Source organism: Pygocentrus nattereri, chromosome 2 (assembly GCF_015220715.1).
Source record: "Pygocentrus nattereri isolate fPygNat1 chromosome 2, fPygNat1.pri, whole genome shotgun sequence".
Classification (NCBI taxonomy): domain Eukaryota; kingdom Metazoa; phylum Chordata; class Actinopteri; order Characiformes; family Serrasalmidae; genus Pygocentrus; species Pygocentrus nattereri.
The window spans coordinates 30,897,821-30,921,059 of NC_051212.1; the positions used below are offsets into that span (position 1 = coordinate 30,897,821).

At 37.8% G+C, this 23,239-nt stretch overlaps 1 protein-coding gene across 4 annotated transcripts in view; it reads right to left on the reverse strand.

Moving 5' to 3' along the window:
• Positions 1–4,631: 4,631 nt before the first annotated feature.
• LOC108436233 (serine/threonine-protein phosphatase 2B catalytic subunit alpha isoform) overlaps positions 4,632–23,239 on the reverse strand; it is a 91,562-nt gene continuing 72,954 nt past the window's right edge. For 3 of the 4 annotated variants that reach the window (XM_017712597.2, XM_037545609.1, XM_037545618.1), the window contains exons 9-14: positions 19,628–19,753; positions 18,939–19,010; positions 14,225–14,309; positions 13,186–13,283; positions 9,633–9,662; positions 4,632–6,469 (exon numbers count right to left, since the gene is read on the reverse strand). In XM_017712597.2, the coding sequence (XP_017568086.1) occupies positions 6,270–6,469; positions 9,633–9,662; positions 13,186–13,283; positions 14,225–14,309; positions 18,939–19,010; positions 19,628–19,753 (611 nt within the window). In that variant the 3' untranslated portion in view covers positions 4,632–6,269. The remainder of the gene's footprint in view (positions 6,470–9,632; positions 9,663–13,185; positions 13,284–14,224; positions 14,310–18,938; positions 19,011–19,627; positions 19,754–23,239) is intronic. The other variant, XM_037545616.1, reaches the window with a different exon arrangement.

The following is a 23,239-nucleotide window of genomic DNA, read 5'->3' on the forward strand; positions in this document are numbered from 1 at the left end:
TGCTGTGTTGCTTTGTAGAGTGGCCCTGGCTGTAAAGGCCTTATTACAGCCATACAGAGGCTACTCAGAGAGGTCTACACTAAAACCACTTAACATTACTTCTCACTCAGAATGTAAAGAGAGTTTAATCAATAACGCTCTGTTGTGACTTATGCCATTTAGAGCCATGAAGGAGGAATTCTACAGAGAGTAGAGTACACTGAACAAACATGATGCACTGAATGTGTATAATTGCCACATAATTAAAATATATTACATCAACATCACTGCCAACAATATATACACTGAAAGGTTAACTGATGCATCATGAGGCAGACATTTGAATCATCAACTAAACATATTACTTTATTACCCCACAGAAGAGTCCGAGACAGACTATGACTGCACATGTTCAAGCACCTCTTGAAATTTTGAGCAACAACGCCTAAAGCATGTGGAACACATGGTTGCTGAAATGAAAATCAGGCAGAAATGTCACTCATGAAGCACTTTAGCTTGCGTCATCTATGAAGCCCATCCTGGGTGTGTGCGGTTGTGTTTGTTGGTGGCAGAATTTAAGTTGATACTAAAGCCTTCTTGATCCAAAACAGGATGCAAGAATTCTGCTTCCTTCCTGCATCTATTGTGTCTCCATGCACACTTGAGAAAGGCCAAGGGAAATTCAGTGACAGCATAGGCCTAAAAGGCTCCTTTAGCGTAAACTATTAATGTTGTTCTTTGGCAAAGAATACCAAGAGGAAACAGACTGGACACGGCAAAATATGACAACCATTCAAACTATTCATCTCTACTGAAGAGCTGGAGGAAGAGTGAATAAAGTACTAGCTGATACATTTGATATCAACAAACTGGACAACACAAAATATTGTCACATGACCTTTTTTCTGTTTTGTGAGAAGGGCTGAAGGGTCCTAGACCTTCTATAAGAGTAAAATGACCTCCCATAAGAAAGGCAAAATTGAACCTGGGGGCTCTAAGTTATGAAGGGCTTGAAGTGTTTTTCTTTTCTTCTTTACTTTTGTTTACACAATGACAATCGGAAAGTCCGAAAAATAATTTAAAAGGCTGTAAAATCATTTAAAATATTAGATATTACGTTAAGAGTCCTGCCTAATAATACATTTGAAGAAACTGCAGAAATAAACTTTAAAATAGCAAAGAAATATTATTAAGCATAACGCTCATTAATTTATAGGTCACCTCATTGTCACACCTTTACTTATAATGACCTCATTGTCACACCTTCAACCAGGGGACACCCCCAAGAGCTCTGCCAGAATCTGAACCCTGAAAAAGTGGTCAAATGAGTCTGTCCACACAAATGCATTGTTACTTTACAGAACACAGGCAAATATCTCATTCAGCCTAATGAGACATTAAAGTTGTAGTAATATAGAGATTTAGAGTGTGTTATTCTTTTTAAATGATGTTTATAAGTGTTCATATAAAAGATAGACTGGTTGTATTTTTTTTCCCTTGCGTAATCAAACTAACGTTAGCATGAGGAATGTGTCGTTTCCATCCTGCCTGGTCTCGATTATCTACAACAGCTTTATAGTGCATAGCATTTGAACTGGAAACTCAACATTAGCAAGACAAAATTGAAACCTCTGCTGAATGGGGTTGTCACCAGTGTTCTGTGAAGTAACAATGCATGTGTGGGGGCAGTTCATGGACAGATTGATTTCAACACTTTTTCAGGGTTCAGATTGTTGCAGAGCTCTTGGAGGGTCCCGGTTGAAGGTCTGACAATTGAGGTGACCTAACAATGATGGCTGCATCTGTGTGCAGAGCATGGATAGGCCGATTGGGCAGACATGATGGCTTGTAAAAGGAAAACAATTCTCAGACTTCAGCTTTCTTGCTTCTTGTTTATTTTTTACAAGCGGGTGGAGACAGAATGACCGGCCTAGGAATCACAAAAGAAGAACATTTCATTTTACCAGTGTTTGTAGTACTGGTCATGTGTTTCCTTCAGACCCTGTTATCTGTTCTGTGTGATCTCTCATGAAGGATTTAACTGCAGGACGGCATTTTTGACATCTGCATGGAAGATTAGATAGCAATCGAAGGCTGAAGTCAGGGCGAGAGACTTATCTAGCAGTGGAAAGATCAATAGCTTCCCTGAGAGCATGAATCTTCTCTGTGGAACAGAGGTTTTCCTCTGGAAAGAATGACTCGATTCCATTGAAAGCTTGTGGTTCCCACACAATAGACAAGATGATGATAAGCAGGAGGGTACTGCTGCAGAAATCGGCTGTTACTCTCAAAACACAGACTTTGGGAAGTTCGGGAACAGAGTTTCTAAACATACTTAAACATATTGGGGGGGTCATAATTTCGTGATTTTTGCACAGGCCACATTTTATGTTGCATTTCCCCCCCAGATATGTTTAATTCTGCAAATGAACAGCAGTTGTGCATTAAAATGTGCAGAGATGTGTTCTCTGTATAGAGGGTGTGTTAACTTATTTTTCACTTAGAAAATCAATTAACCATGTACAGTGACCAGAGGTGGCCAGATGTCTGCATGTGACTGTATTTACAAGTGATTTTTTATTTTTTCTTGATTTGTTTGGATCATGAGGATGTGGGCTTTGAAATAGGTATATATAAAGTGAGTTAACCTGGTGCAAAGTTTTCACCAGTATTAATCCAAGTTGTAAAATGAGGTTTAATAAAATGAGGTTTAATCTAAACATGAATTGTTAGGCACAGAAACAAAACAGAGTAATTATCAGGACTGAAATCTGTACAGACAGACTGGAGTGTTTGTCTTTTAAAAGTCAACAGGTGTCACATTTTCTTTCCGTACTGTGAAAAATCAGGGAGGGTTTTGGCTTGAGGACAGGTAGGGTCAGGGAGAAGTGAAGCATGATATTGTAGTTCAAGATTATTTTTTTCTGCCGATCCACGGGTGCATGGTGATGCAATCAAATCTCAGAAGACATTGCAGTTGATTACAGATCTTGGAAAACAGGGAAATGAATTTCTTCCTTCCACAATTGCACAGGAGCTGCGTATGCATCTGGCTAAATTGGTCACATTTACATTATGAAACACTGCTGTTGATTTATGTGTAGTGCCCTATTACATCAACTGTAAAAGTGCTGGGTTGACTTTAAAACCAGTCAGGTCTTGCAGACTTAGGAATATTTTGTTTTGATGAAGCTGAATTGCCATTTGCTGTGATGTTACCTTGATTGGTCGGTGTGTTTTTACAGGACGTTAACAGAGCTAACTCTAATGAACTTCCTTCCCAGCAATTCAGCAGAGGTGTTTTCATAACAGACTAAAATGCATCCACAGATTTTGCCTCAGTTTATCAACTTCATCATGTGAACTGAAGGAAGCACCTAATGGCTTTAAGACTGCCAAGTCCTCATTTCCACTTCATTGTTTTTAATGCTCCAATCTTTACTCCCTGCAGGTACTAAAAGAAATAACCTGTCTTCAGAAGACTTGGAGCCAAACGTACTGAAGATTTTAGCACATGCTGAAATTGTTTACAAATGTAAAAGATGAATACGTGACTTCAAGCACATAAGGTGGAAATTAGGGTAGTAATGACAGAAGATGCCTTCATCCACAGCTAGCAGACATCATGATGTTGAGCCAGGTACAAGCAGTATTTTTATAATGTCCCATGTATTGTCACCATGGTAGCAAGCAGAGCTATTTGGGATTTTTATGTCAGATCTAGTTTAAATATGGACATGTGTAGCTTGTAGTATTTGTAAGCAACATTCTTTTCTTTATATGTCACTGGTTTAAGTAACACTTTATTTAAAGGCTTAAACTTTAACTTGAAGTCTATCTTTTACTACTGTAGCAGCTTTCTGTCCAGTCTGCTAGTGAGGCAAGAATATAGCCAGTTAAGAGAACATAACATGTAAGTAAGTTAAAATAAATGTTAGGAGCAAAATAGTGATGTTCAACTGGCAGTTTATCGTTTGATTGAATTTAATAGACAAATATTTCAACTCTAACTACTGGACCTTTTCAGTGAGTTATTATAAAGCTACAGTCTGTTGAAGCTCTGCTCTATTTATGTGTGAAGCACCGCTGTTCTTGCCATGATTTCATCTTCACTTGGCTGTACCGACAGCCGCAAATGACATGCTGTCCCAGAATGCCTTGAAGACATTTAGACAATTTCTTTACTTCACTAAAACAGTAAAGATGACACTTCCATTCCCCAATCAAATATTTCAGCCATAATCCAAAAACAGTGCTCAGGTGAAAAATAAGGTGGATACAGAGGAAAGACAAAAGAAAAACAAGGAAAGCTGGGTGAGTAGGGGAGGATGGGCTGCAAATGGCACCAACCCCTGCCAATGACTTCTCTACTGCAGTGTTCAGCAGTAGACATCATATTAGGTAGACACCCGCTAACTCTTGTAGAAATGCAATCCCTGTTAATTGCTGCTTATTGAAACTACCTCCACCATGTTTCAAGCAGGTAAAGTACTGACCAAAGCATGTGGTTATTTTTCCTGACTGCAAACTGAAGAAGGGTTATATATTTTAGATTAACAGACTCCTGCAAGACAGAATTGATTCACCATTTATTCCACATCTTTAACCTTTGAGACTCTTCAGCGCTCTTTCATAAACAAACACAGACAAGATTTATTTTCATGCACATTTTTATTGAACAGTATTATAAAATACTTTTTAATAGTTGTGAGTGCATGCGTCATCTGCCAACAGTTTGGAAGTTAAATTACAAAAGCAAGGCTTAATGTTGTGTAGTGAATTACTTGGGCACTTAAGCAATTGTTAAAAAAATTGATGAAGTACTTTGTTTTGTTTTTCTCTTAAAGTATTGAGCAGTAACAAACTTGTAACTGATATACAAAGCAGAGTTTCTAATAATAATAATAATAATAATAATAATAATAATCATCATAATCAAATTACACATTTTTTTTTCCTGTGGCACGTTTACAAAACAGAACAAAAAGGTCTAAATGTCTTGTATGACATTAACAGCTATCATGCATCTTGAGTTCCACATGTAACCACAAACTTATGTCACGAGAACAGCTAAACATGCTAAATCGGACTACATGTGTGCTTACAAGCATAAAAACCATGATTCCTCATCCAATATTAAATAGTTTGATGCTTTCATTACAAAATAAGTTGAAGGCCTGAAGCTTTATCCTGGTGTTATAGTAAAGGATGGCGGTATACATTTTCCAGTATATATTGACTAAGCACACTACAGATCAAAACTGGCCTCGGCAGCCAAGGTAATTCATTCATATTTCCTTTGATAAATCTTATAAAACATGCATAGGCAGATGCTTTCAGTTTTTTGTCTTTTTTTGTACAGAATATAGGTGCTTTATATATATATTTGTTTGTTCGCAATACTTAAAAAGAAAATCGAACACTCACAGAAATTCCAGCAAGCCACAATAAATCTACTCCCCATCTCGAATAAAACAAAACGTATTCGGCAAATGATAGGTGTCAATTCCAGTTTTCAACTCCAAGAAAATGGGTAGTTGCTATCAAGCTAATTAGCCATTATACAGAAAACAGGATCAAAGCACACACACCAAAGAAACCTGAGGTAAGCATAATCTGTACAAAACCATAAAACGTTCCATTTTTGGCATTTCAACAATGTTGCAACATTCTTTTAAGACTGCCTAATTTACTTTAGAGCTAGTTTATAAGAGTAGCAAAAAAAGGTATCAATAAATAGTCCTTATTTAGTTTGTACACCCTTTTTATGTTAAAAACTTTTTTTATGTTCTGTCCATTTTTAGTGCTGTATTTTTGTAAACGTACAATAATTAGTAAGAAGTTACACACACAAACAAAAAAAAAAGAAAAGAAAAAAATTCTGTTATCCAGTAAATGAGTAAAGGCCTTTTCACATAAGATATCTCAGTTTGCCTGCTGCTGCTTCCCAATCCACAACCAAGAGCACCCCCCACCCCACACACACACTTATTCATTCAGAAAAGAGTGAACCAGCAAGAACTTTTCATGGTTTCTACAAGCAAAATATTTTTAAAGGCATATCCAAAGACTAGAGAGTGTCACTCTGAATCACGTTTGAAAACTTTGCTCTCTCTCTCTCTCTTTCTCCCTCCTTCATCTCCCTCTCTCCTCACGCTCCTTCCTCTGATCTCTTCTTCCCTCTGACTCGCCATTCCCAAACCTTGTGCTCCTTCGTTTGACTGTAGCGTGGAGAAAGAGAGGGAGGAGCCTCATCACTGCGGCGACACTGGCGGGGCCGCGCCGGCGCGTCACTGGATGTTGCCACTGCCGCTGCTGGCCTTGGCCTCGGTGCCATTGGTCTCGGAGGACAGGGCCTTGTTGAGGGAGTTGAGGCTGGCATCGCAGGGCAGTGCATCACGGCGGGGCGGCATGCGCTCGTTGATGCGGTCCAGGCCTTTCGCCTCCTCAAAGCTAGTGATCTTATGCTGGGGCGAGAAGCCTTTGATGGCTGGGGTGGGGAGGAGGAGAGACGTTAAAATGGTGTTCTTTACGGCAAACAACCCACATACAAATACATATGCCCCGCACTCCCTCTCGGATTGTCTTATTTGTTTTCTGCTCAACTGACCTATCTTTGCTCCACCCACAAATATGTTATTTCATAGCAACTGTTGCTAATTCAGTCTTTACAGAATGCTGGTAAATATCTCATTTCAGCTAATGAAAGTCAATTAGGCTACATAACACTGATTTCCAGTTTAAGAGAGCTTGAAATATACTGCACAGTAAGCATTATGGAAAGTTAATCCAGATGAAAAACGTTCAGGATGTCTGAAATCAGTGCTTGATGTGAACACATCTGGTAAAGCAGAACATAAACTTGACTCAGTACAGCAGATTGTTTGATCATTTTATCACCATTTTATATTATATTTTTATCCATGATCTACTGACTGCTATTATTGCTGCAACATGCTAATTCATTCATACTTTCATTAAAAACTTGGGGTTTTATACAGTTTTTATACAGGGAAAGAATTTTGTTGGGTTCGGGTCAGATGGGTCAGGGTGGGTTGGACTTGGACAGGAAGTTCTCGGCCTGTATTTGAGTTTGGACCAAAATTTTAGGCCTGATTAAAGTTCTAACTTTAAAAAATGGCTTGATTAAAGCTCTAGCCTGACTATATGGCTGTAGCTGAATCTAGGCAGGTTGCTGATTAGTTCACCTAACGAACAAATAAACAAACAAACAAAATAACTCAACCTGATCCATCCTAACAGAGTAACACATGAAGCATAAATATGATTTGAAAAAGATCAATAATATAAATGTAGTTATTTTGGCGAAAAATCGAGCCGTGTTTTACAATTATTGTTTGGCTGAATGTAGTTTTTACAAACATTCTGGTAAATGTTGCCCAGCCTAGCAGTTGTTTCTATGAAAGAAAACCTGTGTAGGTGGAACACAGAAGGTTACATTTTGAGTATATATGCTAATCCAAAAGTTGTCATTATTGAAAACCTTCAATACTGAAAACCTTTGGCAACTAGTTTAGCACTCGTTTATATTTTATTTTTTTAATCTGAATAAGATAAGACATCATAGAGCTTGATACTTCATGAGTTTCTGAAATACGACAGAACTCATGACACTACAAATGGTGAAAAATGGGCAGGAAGAAACATAAAAACCTTAGAAAAATGCAGAGTCTTCCTGAGCAATGTAACATATAAAAGAAAACACCACAATATCCACACTAGTCACCATTTTCTGGATTACAGATTGCTGCTGGAGCAAAGCTGGGCTGTCTCAGTTCTGGAGGGCCATGAATTTGAAGTTGTTTCCACAGGGCTGTCTCTCTTTCGGCCAATTGATGGCTTGTGTTACTTTCATGCTGCCCAGTGAAAACAACGCCAAGCCACCAAGAACAGAGCTTCCCACCACACTCCAAAACAAACACTACAGAGGCTTGGGGAAAATGTAAGGTAGAAGAGAAAATAGGGTGAGGAGAGAGCCAAAAAGTACCACCAAAACAAAGAAACAAAAAATGAAGACAAAAGGTAAAATGTATGTGTAAAGGAAAGGTGGTACCACACAGGGAACTGAGGAAATCAACAACTGAGATTGAAGTTGCTTGCTAACCACGTTATGCCTGTTTGAAGCATGCAGCAAACTGGAAGGAACTGTCCAAAACTGCTCAAACTAAGTGTTAAGGAGGGTCTCTTTCTGGCTGAGTCATTTTAGTTGGGGGGGAGGGGTTTGGGCCATGTTGTAGGATGAATACATTTTATGTTGCTGCATAGCACAGGGCAGACACAGGTTATTAGCAGCGAAGAAAGAAACACAGTGACACAGCACAGCCACAGACTATCCACATGGAGAAATAATAAAATAAGTAAATAATTACAGGAACAAAATTTAAGAAACAGAAGAAAACACTATTGACACGGTGGGCACCTCTTTATCTAAAGGAAATGCTTAAGCGCTAACAGTTATGACGTAAATAGCAGCCAAAGCCACTATTTAGAGCGCAGTTGAGGTTGTTCTTGCGGTGATCACTTTGTAATGACTGTGTGTAAAACTGAACATTTAGGCAAAAACAAAGCACAACTGCATCAGCGCCATTGATTTAAAGGGGAGAAATCGTCTGTATTTTCAGTGACCAGTTTTGTGATGTGTACTACATTGTAGAAAAGCTTACTAATAACAAGTACTCATATCTCACAAATGTTTTCCAGTCATAAACTAAGTTAATGATTTTGCTTCTACATAAAATGTCTCCTTTTAATGGGGAATTCACCGATTTATTAAACATTTCTGCGTAAGTAAATCATGATGTAAACAAATTCATTCAGAGTGGTTTGAGATTTCAGAGAAATGCTCTGTTCCACAGAAACTTAGCAAGTTAAAATTGATCACAGTGGCGTTGATAGGAACCAGATGTCTGAAGAGCTTAACGCCTTTAAAAAGCTTCAGCACATAAATAGTTACGAAAACACCGCTTGACTCCTGATATGTGGTTTTACGATAGTTTTGAGGTAAGATTTTGGCCTAAATATTTTTTAAACACATTTATGGTGGAGAGGTACAGGTGGGGTGCTGTGCATCTTTATTAGATTAACCACTGCTTTACCATAATCAACATTGCGCTTTAAAACGTGTGTAGGTTCACTGGTTCTTTGCAAAGAAAAAATGTCTATTTTTCTGTGGTACACATCGCTGTCCCTGGTTCCTATCACCACTACTGTAAAGAAATCTGAGTCAGTAAATTTCTCCACAATTCAACATTTCACTTTAAAACACTCTGTATGACTTTCTTGACTCATCACCCTTTATCGCTACAATTTAATTATGCATAAATTTACAGAAAACTTCTTTATTGGGATAGCATAAGTTGAAGGAGATCTCTAACAGTCTGGAATTGGAAAAATGATATTTGATAATGATATATTCCCATTTAAAGTCCCATTCCCCTTTAAAGCAAGTGTGGCCTGCTTGACTATTTTCTTTTCTCATTTCTACTTTTGCTGAACACTACAGCACAACTGGTTTGCCCAAACACCCAACACACTCTACACAAGCTACAGTGAAATGGATGGACCCACTGGAAGCCCTTTGTCTGTTGCAATGAGGCAACAGAAAGGGGAAAGGGGGGCGTTGGCCTATTTACCTTCATCGGCCTCTATAGCCTCAATAGTAGCTGAAGAGAAGAAGGGGGGAGGGGATTGCAAAACGAGTGAGAGAGGTGAGCAGAGCAGGTTACATTTGTCCAGGAACAAGTCAACGAGCAGCAAAAAGAGCAAAACTGACACATAAGAGCATTAAAAAACAGTGGCCTAACCCTGAGGCCAGGGCACACAGTGATGTTAGAGGAAGAGAGAAGAAAAGAAGAAAAAAAAATTAAGAAGAGAACTGGCTGATACTGAAATATGGGGTGGCGTTTGGATGGCATTCACAAAAAACAACATCACTTTGAAACACCACACAAAAAGGAAGATTTAAAGGGAGTGAGACTGAGGAAGGAGGACACAGATAACGCAATCAAAGACAGTTTCTGAGTATGTCTTGAGTTGTTCAGCGAACAGCTTTCAATGTTAGCAAGAAAGCAACACTAGATTTAAATGATTACCATGAACGGGTGATATTCAAACAAAAAGGATATTTCATCTAGGTTAGGGTACTGTTTCTGCAATGTCCATCACCACTGTCATATCAAAATCTTGTAATCTTGTGACTTTCACTATTTACAGTGTTTTTACATTGTGTGAACATTTCATGACGATGGGAACATAAATACACATGAAGTTAAAAATGTTTTCCCTTCTATCAGAATCATTTTTGTAGAATTGAAAATGATAGCAACAACATAACAGCATAACTGAACTCTGCTTTGCTTAAATTATTGCTGAATGAGATAAAATAATAAAAACAAATACAAAATAAGAAATGACATTTTAAATTTGACTACACGCTTTAAAAAGTACACTGGTAGACTTATCAGCACAAGCCCTCAAAGAAAATCTCCAGAGGGGGTCACTTTCAACTTACCGTACACTACTGCACTTCAACTGTTAATCTTCAATAAGAATGATAATGAATAATCAACAACGATTGCACCACAACACAGTAATTCAAATCTAGAAACGTTATATCTCCACATACAAACATGTACAGATCTTAGGAAGTGAAAGGGAAATGAAAGAACAGAAAAATCTGGAGCTTGCTGCTAAGCCAAAGGAACAACAGGAGGCTTTGTCTGCAGCTAAGAGAACAGCATAAAGAGCACACAACACGCTCACAAACACTCAGCCGATGTGCTGCTGAAAGAGACAGCACTGCAGAAGAAGCACACTGCTGTCTTCTGCTAATGCTGAAGTCGGACATCACTCTGTCGCTGGCATGTCTCAATCTAAAGCTCTTCTGTTCATCAACTCTATGATTATAACCCACCAAAGGAGGAGGACTGCTCTAAATCCATCCAAACCTTAAAAAGGGGCAAAAAACTGTTTATCCTAGTGCTGTGATCACATCAAAGTACAGGTGACCTAATTTCCATCTTTGGTTTATTAATGATAAGGGGATTAGAAGCTGATACACTAAAGGAAACAATGATATCATAATAATGATTATAGGAAACATTCAATTCTCATTCAACCCTGAATAACAAAATATTTATGTTAGATATATTTATGCCTCATTTTGTCAAAGTGAAGGCCTGAGCAATATAGGTTGGTCAGTAATATCAGCCGATATTTACAACTTGTGGTTTTATCAGCATCTATAAAACATTGTTGATGATGCATTTATAATTTTTTCAGCTGCGCCATTGCTGGGACTCCAACCTGCAATTTCCCAGCAACAGGCAAAACCTTACAGTTGTTGGGCAACCAATTATGAGATGATCCTTATTTAACTGTAAAACAGCAACAGAGGCTTAACTTGTGAATCTGAACACAAAGCACCATCAGCACTAAAATAACAAAAACACTATTATATAATGTATCCTAATCTTACCTTGAGAACACCATGAGAACACAAGAATAACACATTAGAACACTAAACATTCTTTTCAAAGCAAAGAGAATGAATTAAAAATCAGGTAATTAATAGAACCCAAAACCTCAAATGATTCTGGGCCTACAGGGCAACAAATATTTACATTATTTAAGACTGTCAGTGTCAGTTGTTTGAGTTTAAGAAGAGAGTCAATTGAGAACTGAATCATTTTAGTCAGTAAAGCACTGTTTAACTAAAATTACAGGAGCATAAAATTCAAATCTAAAATATACATGTAAAATTAAAGGGGGCAAATACCCATACCAATTTTACGAGTCTAAAAATTCTGGTAGACAATCATCAAAATCAAAAATGCCAAGCCCTAATAATGGCTAATATTATTAATACAAATGTCAGGCCCTAATAACATCCCACTCTGTTAAACATTAAGTAAGCTGCGTCCAGCATCATAATGTCAACATGGAAGTGTCAGATATGCAGAAAGATTCAATATTTTGATGACATCATAATGAATGATTCATGAGGCCTGCTCTCCTTTCCTCTTCTTCTCTACAAGACTGTGAAGCTAAATATACAAATTAGATGCTGAACCCTGGACAGCAGATCCTTTAATACTGTCTCTATTGCGTGCTACAGTTAAACTTTGGACTGTTTGGTTTAGCAAGGCAGGGTGAATCCTTTGTTTATCTCACAGAAATCTGTCTGAAAGACACTGCACAACACAATATGCCTGTAGTTTCTAGGAAGAAAACAGAGAGAGAAGAAAAAATTTGAGATGCCAACAGATTGGAGAAAGTGAGAGAGCGAGAGAGAGCAAGAGAGAGAGAGAGCGAGAGAGAAAAATAGGAAATTAAACTGCTCATTCCACAAACCACCAGTAGAGGGTGTATCAGTACACACATTGCACATGGTATGCCTAATGATAGAAGTAAACAATGAAGTGGAATTACACCAAATAAAGGAGTACAACTATACTTTTAATGCAAATACTGTCATCTTTTAAATACAGAGCAAAGCAGAGGAATCACACATACACAATCCAATCAGTAGGTTTTGCTCTGTATTTTCAGCCAAGTAGGGTGTCTAAGTACAGAATATGTGATTGTTAGTTCACGTGCTTGTCTACCCTTTCAAGTAATATAAAGTAACTTGGCAGTAACTTCACCTATCAGTTAAAGGCCAGACCACCACAGTGGAAAGTCCTCTCAGCAGAACCCTTAATGTTGAAGTAACACCTGCAGTTCCATTTAAGCCAAACTGAACACAAATGAACACTGAAACAGTTTATTCAAAATTAGAGATTCTGCTGTGCAATTACACTTATGTACTTAATTAATTAACCTAGAAATTACCAGCCTTAAAGTAATTTAAGTACCAAAAGACAGAATTTAGAACCCTGAACCTCCAAACAGGTGCAGAACTTTAAGGAAAATCCCATCCTTTTCACTTCTGGTCCCTTAATAGCACTTTCCTGGATGCTTGTCTGTAACTTGTAGTGATGGAGGGTACATCTCGCTTTCCCCACATACGGCCTGCTCTTGTACCAATTTTCACAAGCAAATGTTCAAGAAATGCACCTAAAACTTGAACTGAAAAATCTGAAATGTCCAGAGGTCATCATATTGTAAGTGTTATAAAGAGGCGGGAAGTCAAACAGGCAGGATTCACCTCATGTAGATGTGTGTGTAAGGGTGTGTTTGTCTTACCATTTTGAAGTTTCTCTCTTCCTCCTGAGAGAACACCGCTGGGGAGCATGCCAGTGGGGGTGAGACCCTTCAGTGTCAGCACACTCTCACTCTCCTCTCTGAAACACACCCAAAGTTACACACCCAAAGGTGCATATTCACATAAAAGCACATATGCAGTACTGTGCAAAAGTTTTAGACACCTAAGCAAGTTGCAAGTCAACAGTAAATTTACGTATTTGTCTCAGTCAAAACTCCATGCAACATTAAAAAATGCAAACAAACATGAATCCCATGAAAAATGCTCATTGATTTAAAAAAAGGAGTTTTAAAAAAGATAGGTAATCTTAAAAACACAGGGTTGGCTATCTATCAGCAGCACATCTGATTTAGTAAATGAAGTATTGACTAGAGAAGTGATGTATTCATTCTACAAATAACAAATGGTTAAACATTACCATACATAAAAATCAGTACTTAATGTTATTTGTATGTTTTTTTCCTAAATAAATTGTTATTTTTCAGACAAACACATTTGGATGAGGAAAGTACTATACATACATACATACATACATACATACATATATATATATATATATATATATATATATATATATATATATATATATATATATATATATATAAAAATATATAATCTAGTCTAGTTTTTTACATTTTTACATTTACATTTATGGCATTTTGCTGCTGCTCTTATCCAGAGCGACTTACAATTTGATCATTTTACACAGGTAGGCCAAGGTGGTGTTAGGAGTCTTGCCCAAGGACTCTTATTGGTGTAGTGTAGGGTTACTAGTTACTCACAATTAACTGCATTTGCATCATTTGCTCAAGTCTGACCACAGAGAAAGATTTTTTAGCTATGTGAGTGGACGGAATAGCTTCATCAGAATGTACTTATTACTTTCAGTAATACAATAACATTATTTTCATCACATGAACACAGAGTTCATATGACCTGTTTTCTCTGTTTTTCTGACACTGTTTTACATTTCTGCCATGAAAATATAAGAACATTCACAAATGCACAAAAACCTCTTACCGTAGCACTGAGAACACTCTGGCCATCTTTCCAATGGCACGAATCTTATTCCGGATCACTTCTTTGCGTGCAGAGGCTGTGGCACCTACACAAACAAACACACACAGGGTCACTGCAAGGTTGCAGCAATCCAAAGCACACCCCCATTTGGCCATATTCTTTCCATTTTTTGCAAAAACTGTATTTAGGTACAACTGAACAGATTCAAATATTTCAACAGCAACCATTTCAAATATTTAACATGAGTTCCAGCTTAATGCCCAAAAAGACAAACAACTGTATTGACTGAATGCTGCCTCAGAGCACAATTACCCAAAACCATCAAAAACAGATGAAGCTTACTTCAATGGAATGGAGTCTAACTTGCTGTCTCAGCAAAGTAAAGTCAGATCAATAAAGTCATTCCCTGCAGCAGCCTACGCCTTCAGACCTCAGAAGTGAAACGCATGCTAAGCATTCAGTTAGCCTGCCATCGATTCCTGCAGCCAGGGTTACATTGAGGCTAATCAGTACCATGCTCCATGTGCTCTCAAATTAATAACGCTGTTTGCTTTAATCAAAGCACTAGCTTAAAGGAGACTATGGAAAAATGTGTTGCTTTGAAATGCACATTTGCACATTTATCTGTTTTATGACCACAGTAAGGACTCAAAGACCTGTTGAATGAGACATGGACGAGTACAGAGATGCTATACCGGAATATGCTTGAACTTTCAGCGGCTCGTTCATAAAAACGTGACTAAAGTTGGTAAAGAGACTAATAGAAGTCTGAAATGTTTCGATGTTTCAGGAGAGATCAGAGGAGATGATATAATGAAAATGGATTTGAAAGAAATGAACTGAAGGCACTTAGGCATGCTTAGGAATATAAAATGTATAGTATATTAGGACAGTGGAATAACTGTCATGTTTCGACCATTATGCCATAGTACTTTCTCTTAATATACAGCACTGTGCAAAGGTCAGAGACTACCCTTCATTAACTACAAGTTGTTCATTCATTAGAGTCAGGAAATAAATAGAAAAAAAATTACATATATACATATATTCCCCCCCCCCCCCTCCCCCATTTTTCATTTTGTAGTGCACCCTGTGCTTTTATTACATCTTCAATTCCTTTTGGGACACTTGCTTTTAGTTTTACAAAGAAATCTGCAGATGTAACTTTTGTTGGGAGGGCACAGCTGTAGCAACTGTAATGCTGTATTATGATAGGATGGGTGGACCAGTTAAAGTGACAACAGGGTGCAAAAAAGTAAAAAAGTGGACAAATTAAATAATGATCAAAACAATCAATTTGATATTGTATTACAAGATAATATACCTAGATATACCTCGTGTTGGAGGCTACATTATATGTTTCCTGACACTGAGAAATTAATAACGAACTTAATGGCAGTGTTGGCAGGAAATTCAATACACAAAAGGATGGTGTCTCACTTTTGCAGTACTGTATATACAAGAACACTACAACAAATGGAACATCATTATCTGTCTAAACACACATATTTACTAATTGTGCTGACAGTCAGAGCAGGCACTTCAAACACAAACATCTCTATCTTTACATGATCTCATATTGCTAGTAAGCTACTTTAGATAAACATAAGGCAGCAATGTTAGTATGAATACCTATAGGAATAGTGCTTAATCCTGTTGTTACACAAACCGTTAGAAAAAGGTACAAACAAGTAGCAAGCCTGCACTGTGCACACAGCAGGGCATGTGGGCGGTTGTACCTTTCTTGGGGGGATATATTAGCTGTCCTTCTCAAGAACACCCCCAGAAGAGAACAGAAAAAAGAACAGAAGAGTGATCAATGGATGACTGAGGAAGGAGAGAGGGAGACAGAGATGGAGAAAGACTTGATGTGAGAGAGAAAACCAGAGAAAGAAACAGAAAAACAGGGTGAGAGAGAGAAGGGATAGTAAGAAAGAGGGAAATCATAATAGAAAAAGATTAAGGAGAAACAAAAACAGAGAAAAACTGAGTCAAAGAAAACGAGAGACAAAGAGTGAGAGAGAGAGAGAAAGAGAGAGAAACAGTAAAAGAAGGAGAGAGAGAGAAGGGAGAGAGAAGGCGCTTAAGAGAGCGAAAGATAGCCACACCCATGGCACAAAAAGAAAGGAAATGCCTGACAGAACAACTGTGGAAAAAAGAAAAGAAATTGATTAGATAAAGCAAAAGGAAGTGAAGTAACTTATGAAAGAGAATGTGCAAAGTGGAAAGTAAGTGAGAGAGGGAGAAAGAAAGAGTGAGAGGAGCAAACAAGAATGAAGTAAAAAGGAGAAAACAAAATACTGTAAAAAGAAATTTTAATCCAGAATAATGTCTATTAAAGCAGTTCTGTCAGAGAAGAAAAGTGAAGAAGTGTTAAAAGATTGTGGACTCATTAGAGCTTAGCCTGTAGCACAAACACTATGAGATTTCTTTGACACCAATATTCAATAAAATCAGCTTGAAGTTCATATCTGCTGTGCACCAAATTCCGAAGCCCTGCATATTCCTCTGCTTTTGTTAAATATTCTCTCACTGGATTTCCTCTGGGTTATTCTGTTTCAACATGAAACGTAATACAAGTGAAAGTCTGCTGATAAAGAGGTTATGAAACGAAACATACGAACAACTACACATCCCATTGGGCAGAATCGGTGCATCTATATGTCGTTTCCCATTACTGAACATTTGATAGTCAAATGCTGTTGTCATGAGTGGACATTATTCAGGCTATAGCCAACAATAGTGGACAAATGAATATGTGGAATGTATATCAGTACTGCTTGCAACAACTCACACTGCTTGAGTTAAACTGCAAAAAAAGAAACTGTATAAGAATTTCCATCAAGCAGCCAGAAATGCCTTGATGTTGTTATCTACAAAGTTTCATCAAATTCTAAAGGAGCATCTCAGCCAAACAAACCTCCTCTGCTTTATCAAGCTGCCTAATCAGAGCATCTTAATGATGCTGCATACTTTCAGATGTTTGCAGCAGGCTTTAGGCCCACATTCAGAATGTCAGGCTTTAAGAAATCAGCCCAAATGGGTTCTACTGCTGAGCTTCCAGAGCTTGATTTGTAAATGATGAGGTCCTGGAACACTGAATAAGATGGAAAACCTGAAAAAAGATCTTGTGACTAAAAAAATAGTTAATTATTCGATGTTGCAATCCAGTAATTTTATTTAGAATTACTAAGCTCTTTTGAGAAATGAACAAAAGAAAGAGTAGAGGATGTATTTTTGAATGCTAAACAGCGTTGGTGCTGGCACGATATGACACAGCTAACTACTTTTTTAGTTAACTTCTCCACATTTTATACTTTATCTTCAATTTTTCATACATAAAGTGGGGTCCCAAAGTCTGAGACCCAGAGTGAACATGTTTCTATTTTGCACTATTTTAATATAAACATTTTCATTACAAATTCAGCATAATAGTTTGAATCAAAAAGTAGAATCTTGGAAAAAGTGCTTCTGAGAGTTATCTAAACATGAGTTTCAATAGAAAAGATAAGACTAAGAAAAATATGACCTTTTCTTAACATGGTTAGTTTTTTTTTTGTCATAGCTTTTCTGTTTTAATTTTTTTTCCTTCTATAATATTCTGTTTTCTATGGTTAAATAAAATAAAATAAATAAATAAATTAAAAAAAAAAAACAATTTCCGATGTGGTCTCAGATTTCTGGACGCTAATGTATATACTGAGCTGTTCATAGAAAACTTGACTTGATACACATATTTACAAATTCATTATAGGTGAATAAGATGCCAGCTCCAGTAAAACAGGTGCTGAATGCAGATCCGGCTTGTTGGAGCACAAATTATGCGCTGGTGTTTCCTCAACTCACTTATAGGTCTCACTCATAAATGCTTCAATATAAAATTTAAAGACTTAGAACTTATCTACTAAAAAGTCATCAGTAAGAATTCTTAACACGTATTTTTTTACTCTGAGCTACTTTTCCCTTCAAATGAACTCAAAGTAGCTTAATTACCAGTTTCAGTTGAGAAGAAGTTGCCAAATGCTTTGTATGCTGATAAAATGGTTTTTCATGATCATAATAAGGGCTTAGTGGCTTAGCTCCTCTAGCCCATCCATAGACACCACATACTGTGGTGTTATCCATTATAGTTAAAGGAATACAATGACCAACAATGATTCAGCTGCTAGTAACGAAAGAAATCTACTAACTCCTGATTAGCATTATGCAAATAAATCATGCTAACTGGTGGCCATTTCATTTTGTTTACTGGCCCACAAGCATTATCAAGCATTTCAAAGTAACAACACTGACCTAAGATCAGGTTTCATCAGTTCATGAGTTATATAAAAGCTGTAAGCTGGCCCTAGATCACCATTCTGAGTGTGAGGAGTTTGATAAATATGGGCCACTGTTATCACTTCTGGTGAAAGTATCCCTTGAACATGTTGTTGTGAATGATGTTGTGACACATGATGTGAAGCCTGAACAGAAGTTATTAAATGTTGTTAAGATGAAACTCCCTGAGTTTTAGTCTAATTCAGAGGAGGTGTGTGTTAGAGATGAGGGAGTGTTGTGAACATCCTAAACCGCTCAAGTTTGATCAGTAATGACTGTAGGGGCTGCATTTGCTGGGAATACGGTTAAATTTGCATATTCTTGCATGAGTGTGGAAAAAGCCAAGGACACCAAGGTCCTATTATATGTGTGCATATTTGTCCATTCATTGTCTTACCATCGATCTCCTCATCTGTGGTCAGCTCATCATTGGAGCAGATGCTCAGTACGTTTACCAACATCTCAGTGACTGAAGACAAGAAGACAGAGAAAGAGAACACACTGTATATGTAGCTGTTTTTAATGGTTTACCATATAGTATACTAGAGATGGCATCAGTCTGATGCTACATATTAGTATTGGGCTGATTTCAATAGAGAATTCTGGATTGGATTTTGAAGAGGGAAAAAAATTAATCTGATCCAATCCTGTGATGTATCTTGGAATATATATCAGTATTGAAAAAGAAAAAGTGGTATTGTGCCATCTCTACAGTATACTACACAATACTACAAAACAAAACCTTAATATTAGGGATGCACAATCAATTCTTCTGGATACTGACTTTTGCAACACCAGGAGGAGGCTGGAATATGCATATATGCCCTCTAACCAAACGGTGTTTATGTACTCTGTAATGTGGACCTATTGACTAGTCACAGTTCCAGTTCAGTGTTTCTGAGGATGCCCAATACTTCAAAAGTAAATTACTTTGACCAAACTAAAGCATGGTTATCACATTACTGATTTAATGTGCCTTTAATACTCTGCATGGTATCACAATTACAATATTCAAGAATATAACTGCGACATATCCCACTGTGTAGCCCTACCCTAAATGAATGAAAGCATGTGTAGTAGACTAACCTTTCTCTCCAACAAAAGGCAAGGACCAGGTGAAGACATCCATGAAGTTGGGAAGCCAGTAGGGATGAGGGGAACAGTTAAACTGCCGAATGTTCATGACGTTATTCTCGTACTTCAGCACAGCAGCTATGTGCAGAAAAAGCAGGAGAATAAAAAACTCAGATATGTTCAAACTGTGCCTTAATATTAGGTACCTCCATGCTCTACATCTCCCTCTCACTTCCACACCTACGTTTGCATCATTGATCAGTGTTGTGTTAGCACTTTGTGGAGCTGTTGCTTGAAAACCATGCCTCCTCTCCTCTCTCGACACACATCCTTCTGTTCTTTCAGAGGCTGAAAGCTTGAGTAATTCCTCAGAGGCATACCGCCAAGCCTCTGACCAAACAGTTCTGCTTTGAGAAATGAGGCCTTTAAAGGGTATTTTTCAAATTTTCCGAAACATTCAATCATTGAGATGTAAACAAAGTCATTCAGAGTGTTTTGATCAGAGAATCCTGCCAGCTCAAATTACCTTTAGAGTGGCGGTCATAGGAACCAGTATAACCATTTTATTTACAATCCAAAATGACCAGTGAACCTATATGTAAAATTAATAGTGATAAAATAGTAGTAATAGTTGTAGTAGTAGTAATTCGAAAAGAAAAAAAAAAACATTTTAGGACAAAATCATCTCAACAGTATTGTTAAACAATGTCTCCAGTATCAGATATCAGTTACATATCTGTAACCAGTTCATTTAATAACAGTCTGTGATGCATTAAATTTTAGAAGCAATAAATGCATTGAAAATCTGGTTATGAACAATTCTGACGCATTTCACATCAAAACACTCTGAACGACTTTGTTTACATCCCAATGGTTTAATTATTAATGAAATTTTAAAAGATTGCTGGAGTGCCCCTTTAAGTGACTTTTAAACCTTATCTAACATCCTGCCAGAGCCACATTCCCAGACACTGGCTTATTTATTCTTTTTAACTCGTTAAAATCTGCCCCCAGAGTAGCTGGGACGTGTGCAGGTCCACACTGACCATAGTAAAATGCATGATCATGTGGTATTGGAGCTTTCTCTGTGATGTTCTGTGTTTTCTACTGTGAAAGAAGTATGCTGCACTTTTATGCTGCACTGTGATTGATTCTAAGCGCACATTCAGAACCGAATTCAGATTGCAAAGCGCTTATTTACTGATTTGTTTTATTAAGGGTAACAATAAAAAGCACCCAAAGTGTTGAGTATATTCTTATGTTTTCTTGTTCAACAGCATTGGCAAATCACATTATTAAAAGAAAAGAGCAGCTTACAAAATACAAATGGATGCTTTTTGCTTTAGCATTAAACGGTTAAGCACACAAATCATTTCTTGAAATCTTATCTGTACGATTCAAGGTTACTCTCGACCTGCGGCTATTGAGAGTGGAGTAGCAACGGTGACTCCTCCTTGTGTGCCCCAGATACCGAAAGCTGACACCGTGCTCTCCAGCTTGCTGGGAGGGACTTTCCCCTGTCCTGCAGTCTCATTCTCGAGTGAGAATAGCAGGTTGTCATGTGGTGAGGAGAGCAGGCCAGCTGTTAACTGCAAGCCAGATGGAAAGACCCAAGGGCCTGTCTCCACTTTAACATCAAACTTCGTTCATGAAATATGCAAAAAATGCTCTAAAAGTTACAACATCTAAATAATAACGTCATACACAATTTTTAAACGGGTATAACTAGAGGTCAACATTAGCATAAATCCTTTTATGTCCTGTAGTAACAGTTGTAGAGGTGAAAAATGCAGTTCCAAACACATCCACAGGGTGGCTCCTGAGCCCATTTTAAACAGCTTCAATTAAAAAAAAAAAAAAAAAAAAAATCAGACAATGCATCATATTACTACACTCATTTACAAGTAGACAGAAAATATCATCCCTGTTAATTTTTAAACTGCAATCAAAATAAAAAGTATATTAATATTGACATGAAAAACTAATAACCAAGTTATCCCGTTTTTTCAGGAAGGGGGAGTAGAGTAGCACAAATATACGACAGAGTCATGTGTTCATGCTGATTTCTTGGTGTCACCACTCCCTCATTCCAGAGCAAAGAGTCAACATAACTGACCTGACCATGCCAAAACCTTTGACCCAAGGCTACTAGTCTGTACAGGATATCCATGATGACCTCATGACCTACCAGCAGGTAAACATCCCGCTTCCCTATTCCCGCATATTGCTCATGCTGAAACATGTGGCATGCTGAAGAAAGCAGTGAATCAGACACTGTTTTAAATCACTGCTGGACCAGCTATGTCTGAAATAACAATGTTGAATTTGCCATCATGGTAACATTAGCTTGACATAAAAAGCTAACATCAAAAAATATTTGAAGGAAAACTATATGCAATTCAGTTGAACAATGTGGTCTTCCACATACATACAAAACATTTTGTACATATACTGAAATGAATAATTTAGCTATAGATAAATGTAGCTATTTGCTTGGGTAGAATTAGATTTCTGTCAGTGGTCTCTAAAGTAGAGATGACAATATTTTATTTTTAATGTGATAAATAATAATGTGGACATCATCAGTTTGTAAGGAACACTGACCAACTGCATGCTTCTTTACAAAGAGAGCACAATTAGTCCTAATTGGATTTAGCACAGTGTACTATGTGAAATGCTCACAGAAACACATCATAAAATATGTATCTTGTATCATAAACGTATCATAAAAATGACTAAGTATTGTGATATGCTATTTTTGCCATATCACTCACCCCTACTCTAAAACTTGTCTAACTTAGCAACAGCTGCTATGAAAGAATGATTTTGTGGGCGGAGCACATGTAGGTCAACTATGAAACATTTTGCCGACTCCAGCATAAGCACAATCTTTTTCTTTAGTCTCCAAATGGTTTCTTAAGAGTACAATGACCCATTGCTCATCTAATGCTGCACTTCTGCTGGCAGAGCCCAAAACTGATCCTGGACCAGTATCTGAGTCATCTCTTATCTGGAATCCCCTACTGTTGTGCTATTGACAGATGGAGGAACCCTCCATGCTTTAATCAATGCTTGGAATGAGCTCAGCATGCTGGCAGGGACGGCGGCCATTACCCCTGCTGATTCTTGCTACACTCTTCCATTCCGAGACCAAAACACTGCTTAGTCGTTCATTAGTTACGACAAGGCAACCCAGCAGAACCGCTTATTTACAATTCCATTTATCCGTTCTCCATCACAGGACTGCCCATGCTTTGGCAGGCGGGTTGCCTTATTGACTCATTTCGCATGGGCAGATCTGCGGCATGCGGGGTCGGAGACTGACGGATAGGGATGTCCTGCCCTCGCTGATGGATTTACAGCAGCGGTCGATCAGCCATCAATCTTGACACACACCACGGCCCAACTTCATTGGGATCGATCCCCCATTATCCACCCCCCACCCTACTATCCTATGTCTGATTCATTCAGCCTTAAACAAATGCATTAAAGCTGTGCTCATACAACTGTGGCAATGCAGACAAGGTGCAGCACTGGTCATAGCTGTTTAATGGCAGCTTATTATATAAAAGAGAACACAGGGTTGTTGGTCAAGAATGAACCCTGCATCAAACAAGAAAAGAA